Source organism: Heterodontus francisci, chromosome 9 (genome assembly GCF_036365525.1).
Source record: "Heterodontus francisci isolate sHetFra1 chromosome 9, sHetFra1.hap1, whole genome shotgun sequence".
Classification (NCBI taxonomy): domain Eukaryota; kingdom Metazoa; phylum Chordata; class Chondrichthyes; order Heterodontiformes; family Heterodontidae; genus Heterodontus; species Heterodontus francisci.
Genome location: NC_090379.1, coordinates 82380363 through 82400070, shown reverse-complemented (window position 1 = coordinate 82400070; position 19708 = coordinate 82380363). Strand labels below are relative to the sequence as shown.

At 37.7% G+C, this 19708-nt stretch overlaps 1 protein-coding gene across 12 annotated transcripts in view; it reads left to right on the top strand.

Moving 5' to 3' along the window:
* The first annotated feature begins 7050 nt into the window (after positions 1-7050).
* meis2a (Meis homeobox 2a) overlaps positions 7051-19708 on the top strand; it is a 121609-nt gene continuing 108951 nt past the window's right edge. For 7 of the 12 annotated variants that reach the window (XM_068039394.1, XM_068039392.1, XM_068039391.1 and 4 more), the window contains exons 1-7: positions 7051-7673; positions 7933-8162; positions 8782-8923; positions 9245-9295; positions 10009-10059; positions 11017-11166; positions 13295-13354. In XM_068039394.1, coding sequence (XP_067895495.1) covers positions 7662-7673; positions 7933-8162; positions 8782-8923; positions 9245-9295; positions 10009-10059; positions 11017-11166; positions 13295-13354 — 696 coding nt within the window. In that variant the 5' untranslated portion in view covers positions 7051-7661. The remainder of the gene's footprint in view (positions 7674-7932; positions 8163-8781; positions 8924-9244; positions 9296-10008; positions 10060-11016; positions 11167-13294; positions 13355-19708) is intronic. The other 5 variants (XM_068039397.1, XM_068039396.1, XM_068039395.1 and 2 more) reach the window with 1 other exon arrangement.

Below are 19708 nucleotides of genomic sequence, written 5' to 3'. Positions count from 1 at the left end.
ATTGATTCACACTGAGACACAGATGAAATGTTATCTGCTTTGCTTACATAACATTAAAGAACAAACAAAAATGTGATGGGACTTTCCAGAATACCATTATTGCGTTTGTATTCTGAAATATCTCTGGAAAGCTGGAGTGGGAATCGCTTTCAAATCGGCCTGGCAAAGATGAATAATGTTGGACAGGACAGCCGCAAGAAGGTCATTGCTATTAACTTAAGTACAGGCATCCCAAGTCCACTTAAACTTACCCAATTACACCCAATGATCGGCGGGAGTAAAACTCGCCCGTGACCTGACCTTCACAAAACATCAGTTCATCCATTGGCTTATTGCTTACTCAACAACCTGGCATTCTTTTGCATTATTTCTTTTAATGTTGTTTGCTTTTCCTCTGTCGGGAAGTGGTGAGCTGTGTTTCGCTTTAAAGTGAGGACTTGCGAGGTGGAATATGGACTCTAGATTTGTCGTTGCTGTCAAGTGCTTCTGTTAAACGTGGGAATGATAGTCATTATCCTCTTTTAGATCACCTAAAGAAAAGTTGGGAATCAGTTTTAAAGAGATAATATACGAAAACTCACACAAAAACCTTCAACATTCAGCGCCGCGCAAGGGTTATAGTTTTTTTTTGTTCGTCTCCTAGTAAAATTTGTGATTGATTTTATTGTTTGAATACCATGCCTAATTAAATTTACTTAAATCATATCAGACTACATGAAAACATTGGAATAAACAATATCACCAAACTGTGCAAATTATTTTTTTTAACATTCACTCCCGGTTTAGGTCAACAATCCCATTCGGTATCTTAAAATCTGTAATTTTCCCATGTTTTGTATATAATAATTTAGTCGTGATATTCCATTGCTCAAAGTCACATTAACAACTAAATGGAAGTTAACAAGTGAATAATTATCATTAATGCAAAATTAATTTTCATCACTGCTTCAAAAGATCAAGCACTTCCAATTGAAGTCATCATTTTAAGTTTAAATAACATAAACGCTGGATGATCCAAATGTACCAGAAACACACTGGCCTCAAAAAAAGATGCCAAGATAATGAAAAAGATGTACAGACAGGGTTAGAAAATTTAGCGAACTTGCTTCTCCCAAAATACTCCGACAATATTCTAGGCAAACAATATTTCTTCTGATACAAAATATGGTTAATTATTTGTTGATCTTAATAAAACCCTTTAAAAACTGCATCATTAATTAATGTCTTTCCTCCTAGATGACTGCGCGAAAGGGAGAGAAATGAGAAATTCGATTTTTTTTAACCACCATTGGGAACCAATTTTCAGCGCAAACCCAAGAAAGCTCTTATGCAAAAAGTTATATTTAATTGCGCCAAACCATCCAGAACAAAATCACTCAACATAGCTTTGTTGAAGATCAGCATATACATACACACAACCGAAAGGAGGGGAAATCACAAAACAGCTGTTAGCATTGTGTGAAAGAAAATTAACGTTCTTTTTTGCATGAGATTAAAAGGGCTATATACATAAGATATCGAAAGGGTGGAATTTATCGCAATGCAGTTACAAAAAGTCTATAAAGATTTGCCAGTTGCTTTGTTACAGTAGGCACTAATTGCTTTTTTTCAAATTAACCTGGTTTGGTGGTTCTAATCCAGGGATAATTGCAATGGAAACGCTTTAATGACACTCATTAAATGATTCCACTACTTAGAAACTCGACCAGCTTCTGTTTAAGAAGCAGAGAAGCATAGTCTATTAACATCTAAAATAACCATCTAAATCGGCATGTTTTGTTATGTTTTTCAAATATTCAGTTAATGTAATAACATTGCTTTAAAAATTTCCAGCTTTCTCCGAAAAGGCTAAATAAAATAACTTCTACACGGAAAACTGCTTTATATATTACTGATTAATTGCTTGTAAACGCCGTTCCAAGAAAGAAAATCAAGCAAAATATGCGAAAGAAAGGCTGATTCCTCAATTAGCACGCATCTACAAATAAGTGACGATTCTTTAAAATGATTTCATCTGTAATTCGCGTGCGGGAGATGCCTTGTGTGGGCGAGGTGTTGTGGTATTATCAGTTCCACAACAGCGCTAGCGATTAAGAAGTTCTCCGTAGTGACCTCCAAATTCCCGGCCCTATGCATGATCTCCCTCCCATGCAGCCAGCCGTAGTGCGCTCAAAATAATAGTCATTCAATTGTTATCTTTAAAATGTGCATAAGGGAGGAAAATATCGGCAATCAGTACTGACAATTTAGCGATAAACGCCCTTAGCTCCCAAAACAAAATGTATTAGTTTTGAAATCAATTACATTGAAGGCGAAGATAAAAGTACTTGGAACAACGAACAGATAAGCAATGGCACAGTACACGGATTTCGCAGTTCTGGACAGCGTGGTATTATGGCCATTGAAAAGTTTACTCTTTCGATAATGGAAACGAAATGAATCATCGGCGTGTTGGACGCAGCATTATCAAATTGAGCTTTGTTTGAAATAGATTCTATTAGTACAATTTAATCTGTTCATTTAAAACCAGATCACTGACCCAGTCCTGCTGGCAAATAAACTTTGAGCGGACACCAGGTTTTCTGCTATATTTCGGGAATACAGCCGAGTTATTTATCAGCAAATGGATTGCGACAGCCAGTCCCGCCAGATAGCGCTAAAGGGCTGTCTAAAAGAAATGCCTTCGAATGAACTTATCGCCGACCAAGGCAAAACATCTGCCGAAAGTTCACGTCGCTTGGTTTTCTTGGTTGTGGCGAGATTGGGGTGGAATATGAAGAGAATCCGATAAATTTAATATGCGGCGGTTTACTAGTAACGGTTAAAGACTTAGTCCAGTGCCAAGGACTTCCTTAAGACCGTATTTACATTGGGGTCAGGAAAAGTTCAACATAATCGCCCTCGATCCCGCTCTCATTTTTGGAGGAGTGGGGTGGGGATCACGATTTCTGAAACAAATAAGCAACCTGTAAATCTAATATTAAGTCAGCTTAGAAAGTAGAATTCTTGGAAAGAATTAACTAACTGGCGAAATACCCACTAAGTGCAAACTGTTGGTTTCAACCCCTCGTCTTACCTCATTTCCCGAACAAGTAGACACTCCAAACTTTTGCAGTGAGGAAATGAATACATTTACACAATCCGGGGAAAAACGCACGACCCGAAACAAGAATAAAGACATACACACAGAAACTTATAATGAAGGGCAATCAAAATTAAACAAAAATAGTCATTAACTGTAGTCAGACCCGGGGATATTTAAAAGCATCCCTTTTAACCGCCAGATCACGAAAATAAGTGCATGTCCGCTGTGTTATCACCTCCCTTTATGTTTTCCTTCCTTGTTATGACTTTGTATCATATATTGTACTTCACATCACTTCATAGAAGACTCTGATACCTTAATTTGAAACAAATTTTAACGTTAATAGTTTATATATGTATGTTCGGAAGAGTAAGCAATCATAGTTTAGTTGGCTTTTATTAGTAAATATATAAATATTTGGGGATATATTTATGTATTTTTTATATTTATAAATAGAATTTTAAACACATAACTAGAGACGAGTATAAAAAGTTTCTTTAGAAGGTTATTTCACTTTTATTCACCTTTTGGTGATGAAAATGGAATCAAATTAAAAATCCGCTCTTTTTGCGACACAAGCAAATTACACAGTAAGGTACCGTGTACGTGCTTTGCTCAACAAAACGATTTTGCATCAGTAAATCAGGATGTAGTCCCATCAATGTTTTCCACTCTACTGTTGAATAAAAACACACACAATGAAGTGGACAAGGCACGCTTCTGCCGGTTTTCGTGGTGAATCGAAGGAAGTTTTGATACATTTACCATTTCGTTGGGTGCACTTGTAGTTCCAACAACAATAGGATCCTTCGTCCTCTGATTGTCTTAGTGCTGTTTTTCTTGAAACAGATACTGAACTCTTAATGAATCTCAACACAGCTGGACTACTCAGACTGAACAGTGATAGCTCTAACCCCAAGTTGACCCCAATTTGACACCAGAAGATGAAATTTTACCGGCTGTTAAAGCAATCTTCGGCTCTCCCCGACTATCTGCTTGTTGATGGAGATGCACTCCATAACCGGACACAGACTTGCTTTATTTGAACGGCAACTACTTGATTCCCTATTAAAATCTTATATAAAAAGCATTATTTCGGTATTAAATTCTCAGAGATGGGGGATATCTCGTATCGATAAGTAAAAACTGTAAGCTTGCAAAAACATACTTAACATATTACAATAGACAAATCAAGCGTTCTCTTAAACAGAAAGCAATCCAAAGTTCTGTAAAACAAAGACACACATGATACGGTTAAGTTGTTATAAAAAACTAGCTGGATAACCACGAATGAAGTCGGTATCTTATTGAAAATCGGGGAGGCACTTTACAGAAATGTTCTTCAGGATCTGATAGTCTGCATTTGAATTCTATTATTTTGTAGTCAACCGTTGTGAATCTTTAATAAACGCAAAACCGTGTTTTACGTTAAGGTACTTCCGTTCTGCACAAAAGAAATGCAACTATTATATTAAATATATTTCTATCAAGAAAATCCGAAGTGGCTACCATTTGTGGCATGGAAGGAGCCGTGTCTTGCTTATCGCCGTCCAGTGTAAATGGCGCTTTGGAAGTCATTTGTTTTCTAATAATATTGGCCAGAAATGTAGGAGATCATTTTAAAACTTTGCGATCATACAAAATCCGAATATGTACTTTGCTTCATATTATAAAATAAAATATAATGAATTCGACAAATATAACAAACATTGCTTATTTATTGGGTGTTATCAATAGAATGTGCCGATATTCGAAGTAAAATAGTTTACAGATTTGTGCCTAATTACTGTTAGAATATTTAATCTGCGCAATACTACCAGATGCAGCATATTTCGACAAAGATACATTTTACAATACTTTATCATATAAATGGTTACGGCACAATACCGCAGTCAACCCCATTTACAAAAAATGAGTCGGAACAAATGCATTTTCAATAGTCACCGATGACTGTCACACAACATTTACTTTTATTTATCACTTGAGAAAGCCCCGACTCATTGCTGCTACCAGCTTGCCGCTTTAGTGCTTTACAAAGGATTCACAATTTATAAAGCGCTCTGGTTCCAATGTTGGGTTCCGATCAGAAACGCTTATTGCGGCTATCGGCGTGGTGAAAATTCGCGGCCGGCTCAAATTAAAACTCGGCTGTTTCGCGCATTACAACAACGTTGTACTTACACCCACTTTCCATTGCGTTGTTGACTTGTTACATTATACGCAAATTAAAACAGAGCAATCATAAATGTGTGGCTGCCCGGTTAGGAAAAAACCATGGCAACGTTGCCGTTGCATACTGTTTGGGAATAAATGCCTATTAGTGAAACACACTTACTTGATACGAAGGACTCGGTTATACTTACCATTCTGTGTAGGAGGACAAGTCGCCAGTAGAGTATACCAGAAGGATACTTATTTGAAGACCGTCTTGGAAGGCTGCTGGGTCTTCAGTAGCTGTACGTCTCTTTTTTTTTAAAAAAGGGAACAATGCCTAAAAGTATTTTGAGAGCGAATTTTCGATGCTGTCCTCCTACATTGTCAACAGTCCTTGGTATACATAGGCAGAAGCATGTTGGAATGCCCACTGGCGTTTGTAAACCGCTGCACTATCTTACTTTTTATGTGAGGGGTGTTTTCCCAAACATCATTGTTGTTATGATGCCTCGTTTAATCAAACTGTTTAATTGCAGTGGTTATCACTATCATCATCATCCTCTTAATCATTCTTTTTTTTTGCTTTATTGACCTCTGAAGTTGCATTGTTAATATGTCCCTATGTCCGTAAAAAGTGCACATATTCTGTCTGCCTTGACAAAGTCGTGATTCATGTTTAATTTTGGAAATCAAATATCCCGTAGACAATGTATTTTGCCATTTTTGTGAAACCATCGATATGTGATGTCACATGCACAAAAGCCTGCATGTCTATTGATGAAGCCAAATATTAAACGGAATAGTCCGCTTTGGCCTTTGTGCGCAGGGGGCCGTGAACGAGAGGGGAAAAAGACAAAACTACTGCAATCGATGGGTCGACCAATGCTCCGCCCCTTAACTTCTAGCATCCCCTGTGATTGATGATCAGATGAAGCTATGATAATTGACTGCCATGATGTACGGCTGGGTGCATGAATTTGGATCCGGCAAAAGGATTGGACGAGACGGACAAATTTACTTTCCCTGCAAAAGCTTTTTTTTCGTTGGAAAAGTTCATTTGTGCTCAAGGGGGTGCGGGACCACACTTAATTTTATAAATAACACCATGCAATTAGGAACACCATTATCAAGAATTGCTGCAATAAATGTCTTAGCGTTACATTGTAAACCACAACAAAGCTAGGCAAAGTAAACCGGGGAACACAAGCTTACACATTGAATGACTGGAAGGAAAATAATTTAAAGCCTGTTGAACTTCGTAACCACTTACTCAAAACAAACCGATGCTGCCTTTTCTGAAGCAACTCTCTCCAACGCGCATACATAATTGGTCAGTCGGAAATACGACTAGTTACCGAGTTCCCTACTTGATCTATTTGTAAGTGTTGCAGCCGGAAATTCCTTAACCGCTTGATCCCACCGTTTCTGAGAACTACAAGAAGGTTGATTTTAAAAAGGATGCTGCAGCGTTCTCGTCCTTACCTTACTTTGGGAACTTTTGAAATTTCTTAACATATCAACAACTTTTTTGCTGTTGTCACAGAAGACCGTGCATGATATATATATATAGATAGATAGATAATGAATCTTGCTAGGATAACATAATGCTGATTGATTTAGAGAACTGTTTTATAACCTTATTTTGGGGCAGGGGGAGGGGAGGGGGGTGTGAGTGATTTTTTTTTGGCTCCCCCTATGACTTGCAGCAGTCCGGATTGCATACTCTGCATATCAGAGACTGGTTGGCGTACGACTGGCTATGGCCACCACTACTTCCGGGTTCCGTCATTCTCCCGCCGCCGCCGCTCAGCGCTGCCAGCGCATTATTACTGACAACACACTCACTCTGTAACCAACCAACCTCCCAACCTGCCACCTCCTCAATACTTACTGACAGCCACTTATTCAAACAAATAACAAAAAAAAGCTACGAAAGAAGCCGAAGCTGCTTTTCACCCCCTTCTCTCGCATTTTTTTTGTTGTTAACTCCTCGTGAACGTTTTCATCGCTTTTTTTTTACAGTACGATAGCAGTCCAAGGCAGCCGGAGTTGTTGCAACGGCAGATCATCATTCATTCAATACCTTGACAACCCTGCTTTGATTGACAGCTGGAGTGGCAAAAAGCCATGAGAGACGACAGTTTTGTTACAAGCGGGCTGTTGACGGGCCGATCGTAACCTTCAGTAATTTTTTTTTTTGGCTTGACATTTTTTTGCTGCTTCTTCTGGAGAGAAAAAGAGGGAGAGAGAGAAAAAAAAGAAAGTTCCCCCTCCTTGGCCCGCTTTAAACTGCGATTGTGGAGGATAAGCAGAAGTCGGAAACTGGATTGGGGAAAAAAGGGATCTCGTTGAGAATCACAACTAAGCCGGACTGGGGGATATTACAGAGACGGCACATCCACGAGTGTGGGAGCGCAGACTGATGGCGCAAAGGGTAGGTTTCAATCTGCAACACTCACCTATCGGATAATCCTGTATAGATAGGGCCTGTCCGATTCCTCTCATCTAGTGATGATGGCGGCCCGTATTCAACAACAAAAAAGATCTGTTTAATAGCAAACTATAATATGCACGAGCATGTGTTGTGCTTCTTGTAGGTCTGCTGTTTTTAACGCGATTCTGTTACAATTTTTCCCCTCTTCTCTCCCTCCACCCCCACCTCTCCTGATCCTGTACTGCTTTCTTCGATACAGTACGATGAACTTCCTCATTACGGTGGGATGGATGGAGTTGGGGTACCGGCGTCTATGTACGGAGACCCTCACGCCCCCCGGCCGATCCCTCCAGTCCACCACCTCAATCACGGACCGCCGCTCCACAGCCAGCACTACGGGCCACATACACCTCATCCTAATGTCATGCCCACAAGCATGGGCTCTGCTGTCAACGATGCCCTGAAGAGAGATAAAGATGCAATTTATGGGTAGGTAATAAAATATAAAAGAACACTGACACGCTCCGCGGAAAGAGAGTGAAAAAAACAGTTTATATGTAACTCAATAGAAAGCCAAATAAAACTAGCAAGTATCTAGTTGTTTTGCAAAGTTTAGTATGCACGCACAGGGCTCTGAACTTTGTGCCATTATTTTGTACACACATAGTGAAGTCGGAGCTACTAAATTATTGTTTCTTTTTGTTTGAATGTGAAGTTTTTTGCCATCCACAAACGTAAATGATTATAGCTTTCTGAAGTGACCGGAAGCTGAAAGTTTTTTCCCCCACTGTTTCTGTTCTGTTAAGTTATGTTTTACTTCAAAATGGCTGCTGTCTTGTTGCTTAACTTGGAAGGGTGAATAGCTATGTAGAATTGTTAAAATATGAATCCCAATTTTAGCCACGACCTGGGAATTTGTTAGTAACTGTGCAGTTCTCCAGCTGTAATTTGTCACTGTCTGAGTCAATTGCAAGACTGAAGTATTATTTTTATATGTAGAGAGAGGCAGAGTAACTGTCTTCATTGCCACAAGAAATCATACATAGTTTAAGGTTTTCGTGTACTGCAGAACTAAAATGAATTGACCGAAATCCTCCTTGTCTTGCAGGCATCCTTTATTTCCTCTCTTAGCGTTGGTTTTTGAGAAATGCGAGTTAGCGACCTGCACTCCACGAGAACCCGGCGTAGCAGGCGGTGACGTCTGCTCGTCTGACTCTTTTAACGAGGACATAGCAGTATTCGCAAAGCAGGTCTACAATTCATCATCTTCCTTACAAACTGAGATACAAAATCTAGCACTTGTGATAATCGCCTTGCAGCAGTTTTGTTTTCTTAAATGTAATCAGTAAATCGTGTTTAGGTGTATACCCGTGAAACGCTCAAGCATTTTAATAAATGTGTCAAATTACAAGTAATTACATATCATTTATGTACTAATTGTGTTCCACATGCTGTTGATTTAGTAAGCACACCTTGCTTTTTGAGACTCTAAGACCTTTTTAAGTGTTTAAAGATAGTTTTCAAACTCTTAATATACTGCATTGAGCTAATTTATTTCACTCATTGTTTAGGTTCGCGCAGAAAAGCCACTATTTTCTTCAAATCCAGAGTTGGATAACTTGGTAAGGCTTTCAATATTTTATGATCCTTATAACACATTTTAGGTTTGATGTACATTGCACGTGGCTTGCTGTTTGTATAGAAAACACTGCCCATTGTAATTATTAGAACTGAGATGACCTTTTTGTTGGATTTTAATCAGTGTTGCCCTAAAATAACTACCTCCTATTTCTGCGGCGTTTCACACGAGGTTAAATGTTGCCCGGTGAAAGGCTTGCAGTAAAAACCCGCTCCTCAGCCGCAGGAGGCTGGGGGTGGTGAGGGGGAAGGGGGGTGTCCAGGAAACAACTGCTTAGCAAGAAAAAGCCACTTCAGCCTTCCCCCGCACTTTCGACACGATCGTTTTGCAAATTCCCAGTGATTTCGGTTTTAAAGGATCCGAAAGCCGGCCTCAAACGCGGGTTGAGATTTGTGAGCCGGTCTGAAACCCCCACTTTGCTCAAAGTACATTTTTAAAGAAGCCAGTTAACTTTTTTTACCCCATTCAAGATTAAAATGGGAGCAGTAAAATATTTTACAATAGCACTGAATTCTATCACGTCGATTTAAAAAAAGATGTTAAAAAAACTATTGAAGTTTGCCTGATTATAAGCGTTTCGCTATGTTTGAAGTTTGCCATTCGCCATGTTATCTAATGCGAGCTTTTACTAAAGAATTGAGGAAAGGCGAGTGGTATTTCTGTTTGGCATGTCTAACATATGTAATAAATTTGCAGATGATTCAAGCTATACAAGTATTAAGGTTCCATCTGTTGGAGTTAGAAAAGGTAAAAAAAAAGTTTTTTGTTGCCATTTTCAATCTCGCTCAATTCTGAATTTATTTATACTATGGAAGTGCGCACGGTTTAAAGTATAGTACAAAATATGCTTAATTGCAGATCAGACATATAAACCAAACGTCCATTTGTTGAATTGTTTGAAGATATATTGCAATAATACAAAGTGACAGTGTTGTTAAATCAGAGAGCATTGCCTATTTTTTGCTAGGCGCGCCTGATTTTTTGAAATAAAACCGAAAGAGAATGTACCGACAGGTTCATAAGGTTGCCTTCTACTTGAACACACTTTCCTTTTTAAATATAAAAAGGCGTTTGGTTTATACGTGTCTGGCTTCAAGTTTCAAATCGCTGTGATTCTTTGATGTGGCTTAGAGTTTGAATGTAACATTCATTTTACAGTTGCAAAGCCACATTCGAATCTAAAGTATTGAACTCACTGGGCCAAATAGAAAACCTAGTGCTAAATTCGGAGCGCAAATACTTTACAATTGTTATTGTTTACAGTTCAGAAATAAATCTGTTATCAAGGAAACGTAATTTATTTTGAAAACAATCAGATCAAACACTATGAACAAATGCACAGCGTTTTAGGCCGTTACAGTAGCCGCGATAATGTCGATATAGGTGCCTCGTTTTAATACAACACTCTTAGATATGTATAAGATGTCATTTGGAACGAAGATATGATTCAGTAGTAAGGTGATATGGGTCGTTCCATCTGGAGAGTTATTTGCTAATGTTAACTGCATATTTTTGTCCTGTTTCAAATACTTGTTGCTGCAGTCTCTGGAGAATAATAAGTGCACGAACAATTTCACTATTGTTTCCTTGTCTTTAAATATAATCCCCACAACCACAGCCTCCCCACACGCACACAGCCCGTGTTACTGGTTTCTGAAATCTTGCCATCTGATATTTTTTGTTGTTGGTATTTTTGCTTTTCAGGTCCACGAGCTATGCGATAACTTCTGCCATCGGTACATTAGTTGTTTAAAAGGAAAAATGCCAATAGATTTAGTCATCGACGAGCGGGATGGAAGTTCAAAATCTGACCACGAAGAGCTATCCGGATCATCGACAAATCTAGCAGAACATGTGAGTGAAGTTTTCATTTTGCTCACAGCGCTGAGCTGCTGAGTTTTATTTGTTTATTGTCCTGATTGTTTACCTGTGTTGGACCTTCTGTGTTTTGTCGCGTTTCTTCCTATTATATACTTAGGCAAGTATTTCTGCTTGAGGTTAACATTTAGTTAAAGCTTTAAGGCCCATTGGACTGAAATGAGCGCTGTTAACTTTTGCATTTCAAGTCTTCCAAATGTAGTGATTGCCGTATTTATTCCCGCCCGAGTTTCGTGGCGGGATCAGAGCCTAAAACTGGTGCAACTTAGTTGAGAGACTCTGTGAATGTTGTATGGTTACGAAAACAGGGGATTTACAAAGGAAAAATCCGCAGTTTGGCACAGGCAGTGTGGTACAGTATATATTATTATGGAGGCGTTGGCAGGCTTTAAATCATTTCCAGTGTTTCTGGTTAAGATTGTGTTCGGCTGTGGTTAGAGCAAGCAGTATTTTGAATCGTTTACACATGCATTGAAATGCTTCTTGTGTTCATTTATTCAACCCGATCGATAGCTGGCCAATGTGTTTAGGTCGTTGTGATTAAATTGACACAGTCGCCATAAGGGTTTGTCAGTGATTCGCTTTAACAATGCGGTGAAGTTAACTGTAGCAGATACTTGGTTTGACATCTGTTTTGTTGCATGAACAAGCTGGGACGTGATGGGTCTTTTTGTAAGGATGTGCCGGAGTTTAGTGTCGGAGTGAGGACTTTGCAGGTTCACAGTTGTGGGGTGGAGGGAGAAAACGCCGGCGTTTTTAAGCAGTTCTGGAGTCAGATTACAGTGCGCGTTTGGAAGCAAACAAATACTGCAGAGGTGTAAGAAAATATTTATGGCGAATATCTAGCTTGAGATTGACAACTGGGCGCACACAGGGACACTACTGATAGGTGCATTCGACGTACTAAAGCAGAGGCACCCTCTCGAGACAATCAGAAAGTGCAGCAATTTCCAGAAATCTCGCTGTCTAAAAGCAGTATTTGAAGGGCTACCTGGGGAAAGGCTATAGGTGTGGAAATCGCATTATTGTACTTAGAAAACCTCCTTGGTCACAGGGGAGACCGCAATATAAGATCTGCTTTTCAAACTCACTAGTATCTTGTAACAGAGCAAAGCATTGTGATGATATTTTAAATAACCACAGTAGGTATTTTTCACTCTAATGGCAACAATAGATTTTTGAAGCCTTCTTGGCAGGGAAAGGCAGAAGCTCATAAGAAAGTCTGAGGAACAATTAGATGAAATTTTAAAGCTGTTTATATTCTTTTATCAGGACTTCATTTACAAAACTTGATCAGATTATTAAACACTTTATCATGCATTTCAATCACAATTGTGATTTTATGTTAATAGAAATGTTGTTATTTTCCTATCCAGAATAATTGAGAAGGAGGTCATATTTGACTTTGTAAAATGGAATTTGCTATGTCTTAAATGTGAATGTACTTCATTTCATGTTGATGTGTAGAAATGAAGCACACTAGTGTTTATACTGAAGAGATTAGATAAACTAGCCTGTTTAAGTTACTGGCAGATGGCAGATGCTAAAGCCAATTTACTGTGTTCCATTAAAAAATTCTAATTTACACACTATAATGGGATGAGGTTGGGAGGTTAACATTTTGATAATATGATAACTGTAGTTTTAGTTACAGTAGTGCAACATTCTGAACACAGAACAGACCGAATATAACAACCCATTTATCTTGCACCCGTTAGGGTTTACCACTTCATTAAGTATTATAATTTAGAGCCTTTATTTCCTGGTGATTTCAACTATGAAAATTTTTACATCAAACCCCCTGCCATTTGTTTTCAAAGGGGCACTAATTTGAGCAACCAGAACACCAGCAGGGAGATGAGGAGCTGTATGAAAAATTATTCACAACTAGACTTGATATCTTGTGAAATGCGTTTCTTATGCATTGCTCATTTTACTCTATATTATTAAAATTCTGTTTATGTGTTCTTATTTGTTTAAGTATTTGGATTTCGTTTTTTATAACCTAGTGTCAAGGTGATGATGGTTCCATTTGTCCATAAATTGGTTTTACATTTCTGTTGATAGCATGCTGTACATTAATTTCTGGTAGCCTTCTTGATAGATCATGGGAGACGAGGGGAGAAAAAAAGCAGAGAAACCGATAAAGAAGATAGGGATAAAGGTAAATAAAGAATGGAAATCTCTCAGCACTTTTGTTACTGATTCGTGTGTCTTCTCGGTCACAGGAAGGGGCACTGCATGTTCTAAGCAATGGTTGAAGATGCTAATTTATTTTGTTTGACTCCTTTTTTGCTTTTGATATGGATTTTCAGTACATAACCCAAGGCTAGATCTCAACTGGTGAAAGTTGGTGCATTGATGGTGATGAAGTATTTCAAAGGATTTGAGGCAGCTTGTAGTCTTCCCTGTTTACCTGGTGTGTAGCCATTCTTATCCATGCATGTAATATATTGTTTTATTTGCACATGAAATGGCTAGAGTGTTTGAACTGATCTAGGTCTTGAATAGCACCGATTGAAAGGAAATGTGTTTTAATTTGTTGTGAGCCAGGATTGCCTTCATTATAGAAGTGACAGATCTGTGACAGCTGCTTGACACCCCAAAAGCACACACCTCTCCTTGCCTATTCAGTGGTGTCAATCTGCCACATGGGGAGAAAGATACAACTGCTTGATGACTACTAAATCCTTATGAAGATATTTTGTGAGGGGATAGGGATAGCTACAAGCAAGCATATGCATACAGTATTATTGCACAGATGTAAAGCAGTGTATTGTGCGATCACGTCCTTTAGAATCTGTAAAGTTGTATTTTGCATTCATTAGTTTTCAGTTTCAAAGGTCAAGAGTTTAGTGTCATTTTTGTTACTTTTTACTAGGTTTGAAAATATAAACTGTTTTCAATTTGCTATTAATTCATTTCAACTTTAATATCCGTGTCTGCCTTTGTTGCATCTTAGGTGATATAAGATTTTTCTAAGACTTGTAGAAACTCAGGTGGACTTTTAATGCAGTGTTTGCAATTTCTGTTTTTGTTCTATTTAATTGATTTTTTTAAAAAATTGAGCTTTGATTTTTACTTTTCAGGTATAAGTATTGACCTATAACCACAAAAAACTTAATATGTTTACAGATTGAATTAAATCTGTTCATAATCAATCCATTCTTGAGAGGCTAGTTCAAATGTATTATTGACAAACTCCCATAATTCACAAACTCCTAAATTACTGTGTTTTTGTCTATTGCAAATAAGAATAAAGTGTACGTGCAGACTACAACTGCCAAAAGGTATTAGCTGTATTACTCTCAGCACACCATACACACAGGACTGGGTTTTTAGATGTGTACAAGCATGATTCTGTGTACTGTGGGTAAGACTTGATTAACCCAGTATTTTGGAAATACATTCCTAAAGTAACTGCTTGTAATTCTAATTCTGTGCTCCCACATTGTGCATACACTCATCCATGACCTCCCTAATAAAAGGTACATGACTGGGCACTTCTGACTCCTTCTAAGCTACAGACAGTTAAGCAGGGCTTTTTGCAAATATCCATTCACAACATTTTCCCACCAAAGTAATGAGTTTAAATACATTTTAGCAGTACTTCTCCATTCTGAAAATAATTTTTGCTTACTATTCCTTTAAACAAAAACCTACTTTGCATTTTTCAGTCACACCACCATTTGTACTTAACCAGCCCCTGTTTTACATATGGGAAATACAGCTGGAACTCAGTTGAATAGAGCATGGTGAAAGCATGGGATATTATTGGTGCTAACAGAGAGCACACAAATTGTTTAATAACTGTGTGCTATATTGTATACTAATAAATTAACTTTACTTATCTTTACATGTGAGTGCACTGTGCATACTGACACAATCTTGTGTCTATATTGAATAATCTTTTTAACAATTTATTTAGTAGATTTGGCATTTTAAAATCTCAAACTTTTAGTCTGCAGCTACAGAATGCCAATTATCCACCAGTGCGATTTCTTGATATTGAACACATCTGCAATTTTAACCACATGTGAATTTATCTTACAACTGTCTGATATAAATACACTGTTCATTTTCATAAAGCAATATCTGTACATCTTTTTCTCTTTTTTTCTGCTAATTATCGCCCCTTCCCTCCCCTCCTGTACTGAAGATGTTAAATGCTTGCAGGGGTATCATTCCATTGACACTAGAAACCCTCTGACACCTCACCAAAATGGTAGTTCCTCATATGCATGCCCAGATATTGTGTAATGGTAGGCTAGCTGGCTATGGTAGGCATCACAGCTGAGACTAAAATCAAAGCAAAATACTGCAGATGCTGGAAATCTGAAATAAAAACAAGAAATGCTGGAAATACTCAGCAGGTCTGAAGAAGGGTCACTGACCTGAAACGTTAACTCTGCTTCTCTCTCCACAGATGCTCCCAGATCTCCTGAGTATTTCCAGCATTTCTTGTTTTTATTACGGCTGAGACTAATCCTGCTATCATTCAAAGTCCATATGTAGGCATTCCCAACCAAGGTCGCTGGTTGGAGATCAGGCACTGGAATCCTGGGTGATTCTTCTTTCTTTCCCTGTCTAACACAAGGATGTCGGTGGTGAATTTTAGCTCTAAGGCTAATTATCACTGGCCAGTGATAAAATCTAGGTCTTCTAGAACTGTTTGGCTCACCTATTAACCATCTTAACCAGCTCAGTTATCAGGGAACAAAATCTTCAACATTTAGTAAAGTGTTAATTACTTTACCGTTCTGCCCAAAACTATTGCATTTCTATTAATTTTAGTAGTTTAGTAGTTGCATGTCTTCTCATGCAAACTGTTTGATACCATGTATCCTCAGTTGGGAAGGTGAGATGTTTTGGGGGGTATACTGATTTATCCATAACCATTCTCAGTGTTACACCATGGTTAGCTGGCAGGTTCTGTGATTCAGGTGGACTGCACCCAGATAGTTTTGTTTTCCCTTCAATTAAATAAATTGCTGAATTATGTAGCACCCCATCTAGTGGTCTGGCTAAAGAGTAACAAAAAGATCACCCAACTGAAATAGAGTTCAAATGGCAGGGAGCCCTGATACTTGAACTTAGAACCTTTCGATTGGGCAACAAATGCTTTTTGGATGGTGCTGTTATTGAAATAGCAATTTATATTTAGCTGCATAGGATCACAATGTGGTTTAAAACAGTACAGTGAGCCTAGTTTAAAAGCATTACAACATATTTTAAATACTGTAAAACTGTAAAATTAGATTAATTCTTCAATTTTTCCGAGAAATGCAACCTTTACCCACGAAAAATTTGTAAGTCTTAATTCAATACCAGGTACCTTTCTTATCAGTTTGTAATTATCAGTGCAAGAGAAAATAGGTAGTAAAATTGTAATTTGTTTATATCTTTTATATACATACTCAAACAACATGAAATCTTTATAATTTAATGAGAAATTTGTTTTTCACCATAACTGAAGAGCACTTTGGAAAGGCGGTTACAATAACTTCATCCTTTTGGCAAAATTGCTAATTGTTAGTACTAGAAAAACAGGGAAAAGTTGAAGAAAATCTCTGTGATAGATGATGATCGTACTTATGTTGATACATTTAATTTGTTTTGCATGAAATCATCTGTTGCATAGTAGCAAAGCTTTGAAAGTTTGCCAGTGCATATTCTGCCCAAGTTACATTGCCTTGCACCCTTGACGGAGATACCTTGGCAGAGATAGAAGTAGCATACTTGCCCGGCTGTGCAATTGCTTGTAAAATGACAGATTGAAAGAAAAATAGTTGCAGACCCATGTTTAGGGAAAACATGTTGCTTTGGCTATTAGTGTCCTATGGCAGCAGCTGCCTATATTGTGTTGGAATTGGAGCTAACTCTAGTTTGAAGTAGTGGAAGTTCAGTTTAGGCTAACCATCATTGCTGCTGCACACTGTAGACAAAAGAGAAGCAAATGATTTTTCCCTCAGCTTTTTAAATTGTGAAACTAATAGTTTTCTTTGGCTAATTTGATCATGCATTCCATACTGTTCACTTCATAAGTACTGCTTATCATAACACTGATAAATAGGCGACATCTAATGAATCATCTGTAAAAGAAGGTTTATTACCTGGTTATGGGCATGTGTTACTTGTAATGAAATATAAAAGAAAGATGCAGGTAAATCATTTTGTATTCATATTTGGATTACTGTGCCTGGCAAAGTATACTAATGTCAGATAGTTCAGGGGGAATACAATGCAAGTGAATTGAATGGCTAGACCAAAGCAGAATTTGTAATAATGTAGTTTAACTTCCCCATTGCTAGCTACAAAGTGCAAGCCAATCAGGTTGTTGTTCAGTTTTGTTGCTATAGTTTTGGGTAAGGTAAAACAGGTTTGCATTCAAGGGCTGGAGCAGAAATATTTAGCCGTCAGCAAATAGTGCTCTATAGGAGGGGCAGCTGCATGTTCTGCAGATCATTTTTAAGTACAGCTGTAGATCTACCTACTTTTCAAAAATCCCCATTTTATACTTTATTGGGGGGGGTGGGGTGCATGGCATCATGATATAAAGGGTATGCCAGAAAGAGAAATAATTTCTTTTTTTTTCATTTATAACACAAGTTAGATTACATTCATAGTTCTGCTTTTTAACTTTTTTTAAACCTCTGATTCTAACAACTTCCTAAGTAAGGTATGTATTGGGCGAGAACACTGTTGCTATTTATTGTTGCATATTGTTTAAATCAGTATTTACCTGCTGTCAAAAGTCAGTTGGTTAAATATGGATAAAGCAGTCCAACACAGTTTTAAAGGGATATAGATTAGTAGACTAGAAATTCGATTACTGTTAATTTTTGCCACACTATTAATTTTGATTGCATATTAGATAATGAAAGCAGCTGAGAAGAAGGAATTGTTATTTACAAACAACTGTCCTACCCATCCCCCAAAATAAAATAAAGACAGGGTAATAAATGGCTGGCACGGAGATATAAGGCAGTAATTCTATCGCACGGTTATGATGATGTCATAAACACCAGAGCAAAGCTTGAGCAATTCCTGAGTATTAGGAGCAGCCGAAGATTGAATTACTGTCTGTAAGTCATTGCCAGCTAATCATTCTTTGTAATATATAGTGCATACCTAAGTTCACTTTTAACTTTCCTTACCATTATTAATGGGTTTATTAAGCACTGCACAGGCAATACGTTTTAAGTGAAAAGGCAATATAGATAGTACTTATACGTGTAGAAGTATATGACGTATGTGGTTGTAATGTAGTACTGTACTACCAATACTTTATTGGCTCGAGATTACTGTTAATATAAACTACATATAATAATTTAGGGGTACACTGTTAAACCAAATAAGCAGTATGTGTATTATGATGATTCATTATCAAATAACGTGTTTGAGATTGAAAATGGTTGAGAGGCGGATGTCTTTTTCTTTGGTCAGTTTCTATACTTCTACTATTGCTTCGCAGTTAAACACATTATGGAAAATATTATGCACTGTTATATATTTAGGAGCTAATTTCTTTTTATTTTGCGTTTTGAAGTTGATATTATTTTGGCAGTATTGCCAACAATTAGTGGGAAAAAGCACTTGATGCTTTATGTAGAGGTTTCAGAAATATGTTACATGGTACAGTTAAACATGAGGTTAATATTTTTGTAATGCAGCCCTGTTACTTTGAGTTGTATAGTAGTTTGATAAAAAATAGTGTGCTTTCCAAAAACTATGCCAAATAAGAATTTACCAAAAATGTAGATTAAATTGTCGGACAGAATTCCTGATTGTACTATATTGGTATTAGAAAAGGAAGATATACTGGAAGGTGCAGGCTCAAATACCACAGCAGAGAAAACAGTTTGATAAAATGTGGATGAGTCTGGTTCTGTCCCATAATAGAAAATTTGACAAATAATGCACATAACATATATTGGCAGAAATAGTTTCCTTTCAGAAAGTGCAGTAGGTAGAAGTATTTACGTTTCTCACTGAGATGGATGCACTGCACTGACAAAAGCCTAACATATCAGTCTTTTTTTAATTTGCCTGGAGACTTTTTCTCACTTTGGCCCCCCTCTCTCTTTCTCTCTTTGTCTCTGCCTTGCTTGCTCTCTCTCTCATTTATCCTTCCTCTCATTTTCCTTCAGCAAAATTCAGTGACGGTGATAAATCAATTTTTGGCTTCTAAGAGAGAAAACAATGGCAAAATTGTGTTTGCCGTGGAATATAGCATGTTTAAATGAGAGAGACTGGATAGTGGCAAAGTGTTCTCCTGTGGCCCAGCTAGTACAAGCTTTGCCCATATTGTCTCCTGCTTTTATATTAATTACAACTTGCATTATCAGCTGTGAGTCTGTAGACCAGCAAATAGAAAATACTGCCCCTGGAGACCTAGCTTCTTGTATCTATTTTTGCGGCTATTATTGTGCTGCACTCACTCTTCCGCAAGGCTTTCTCTCTTTAACTCTGCTTTTTAACTCAATTAGGAATGAGTTGGGGGGACCATTCTTGTCTG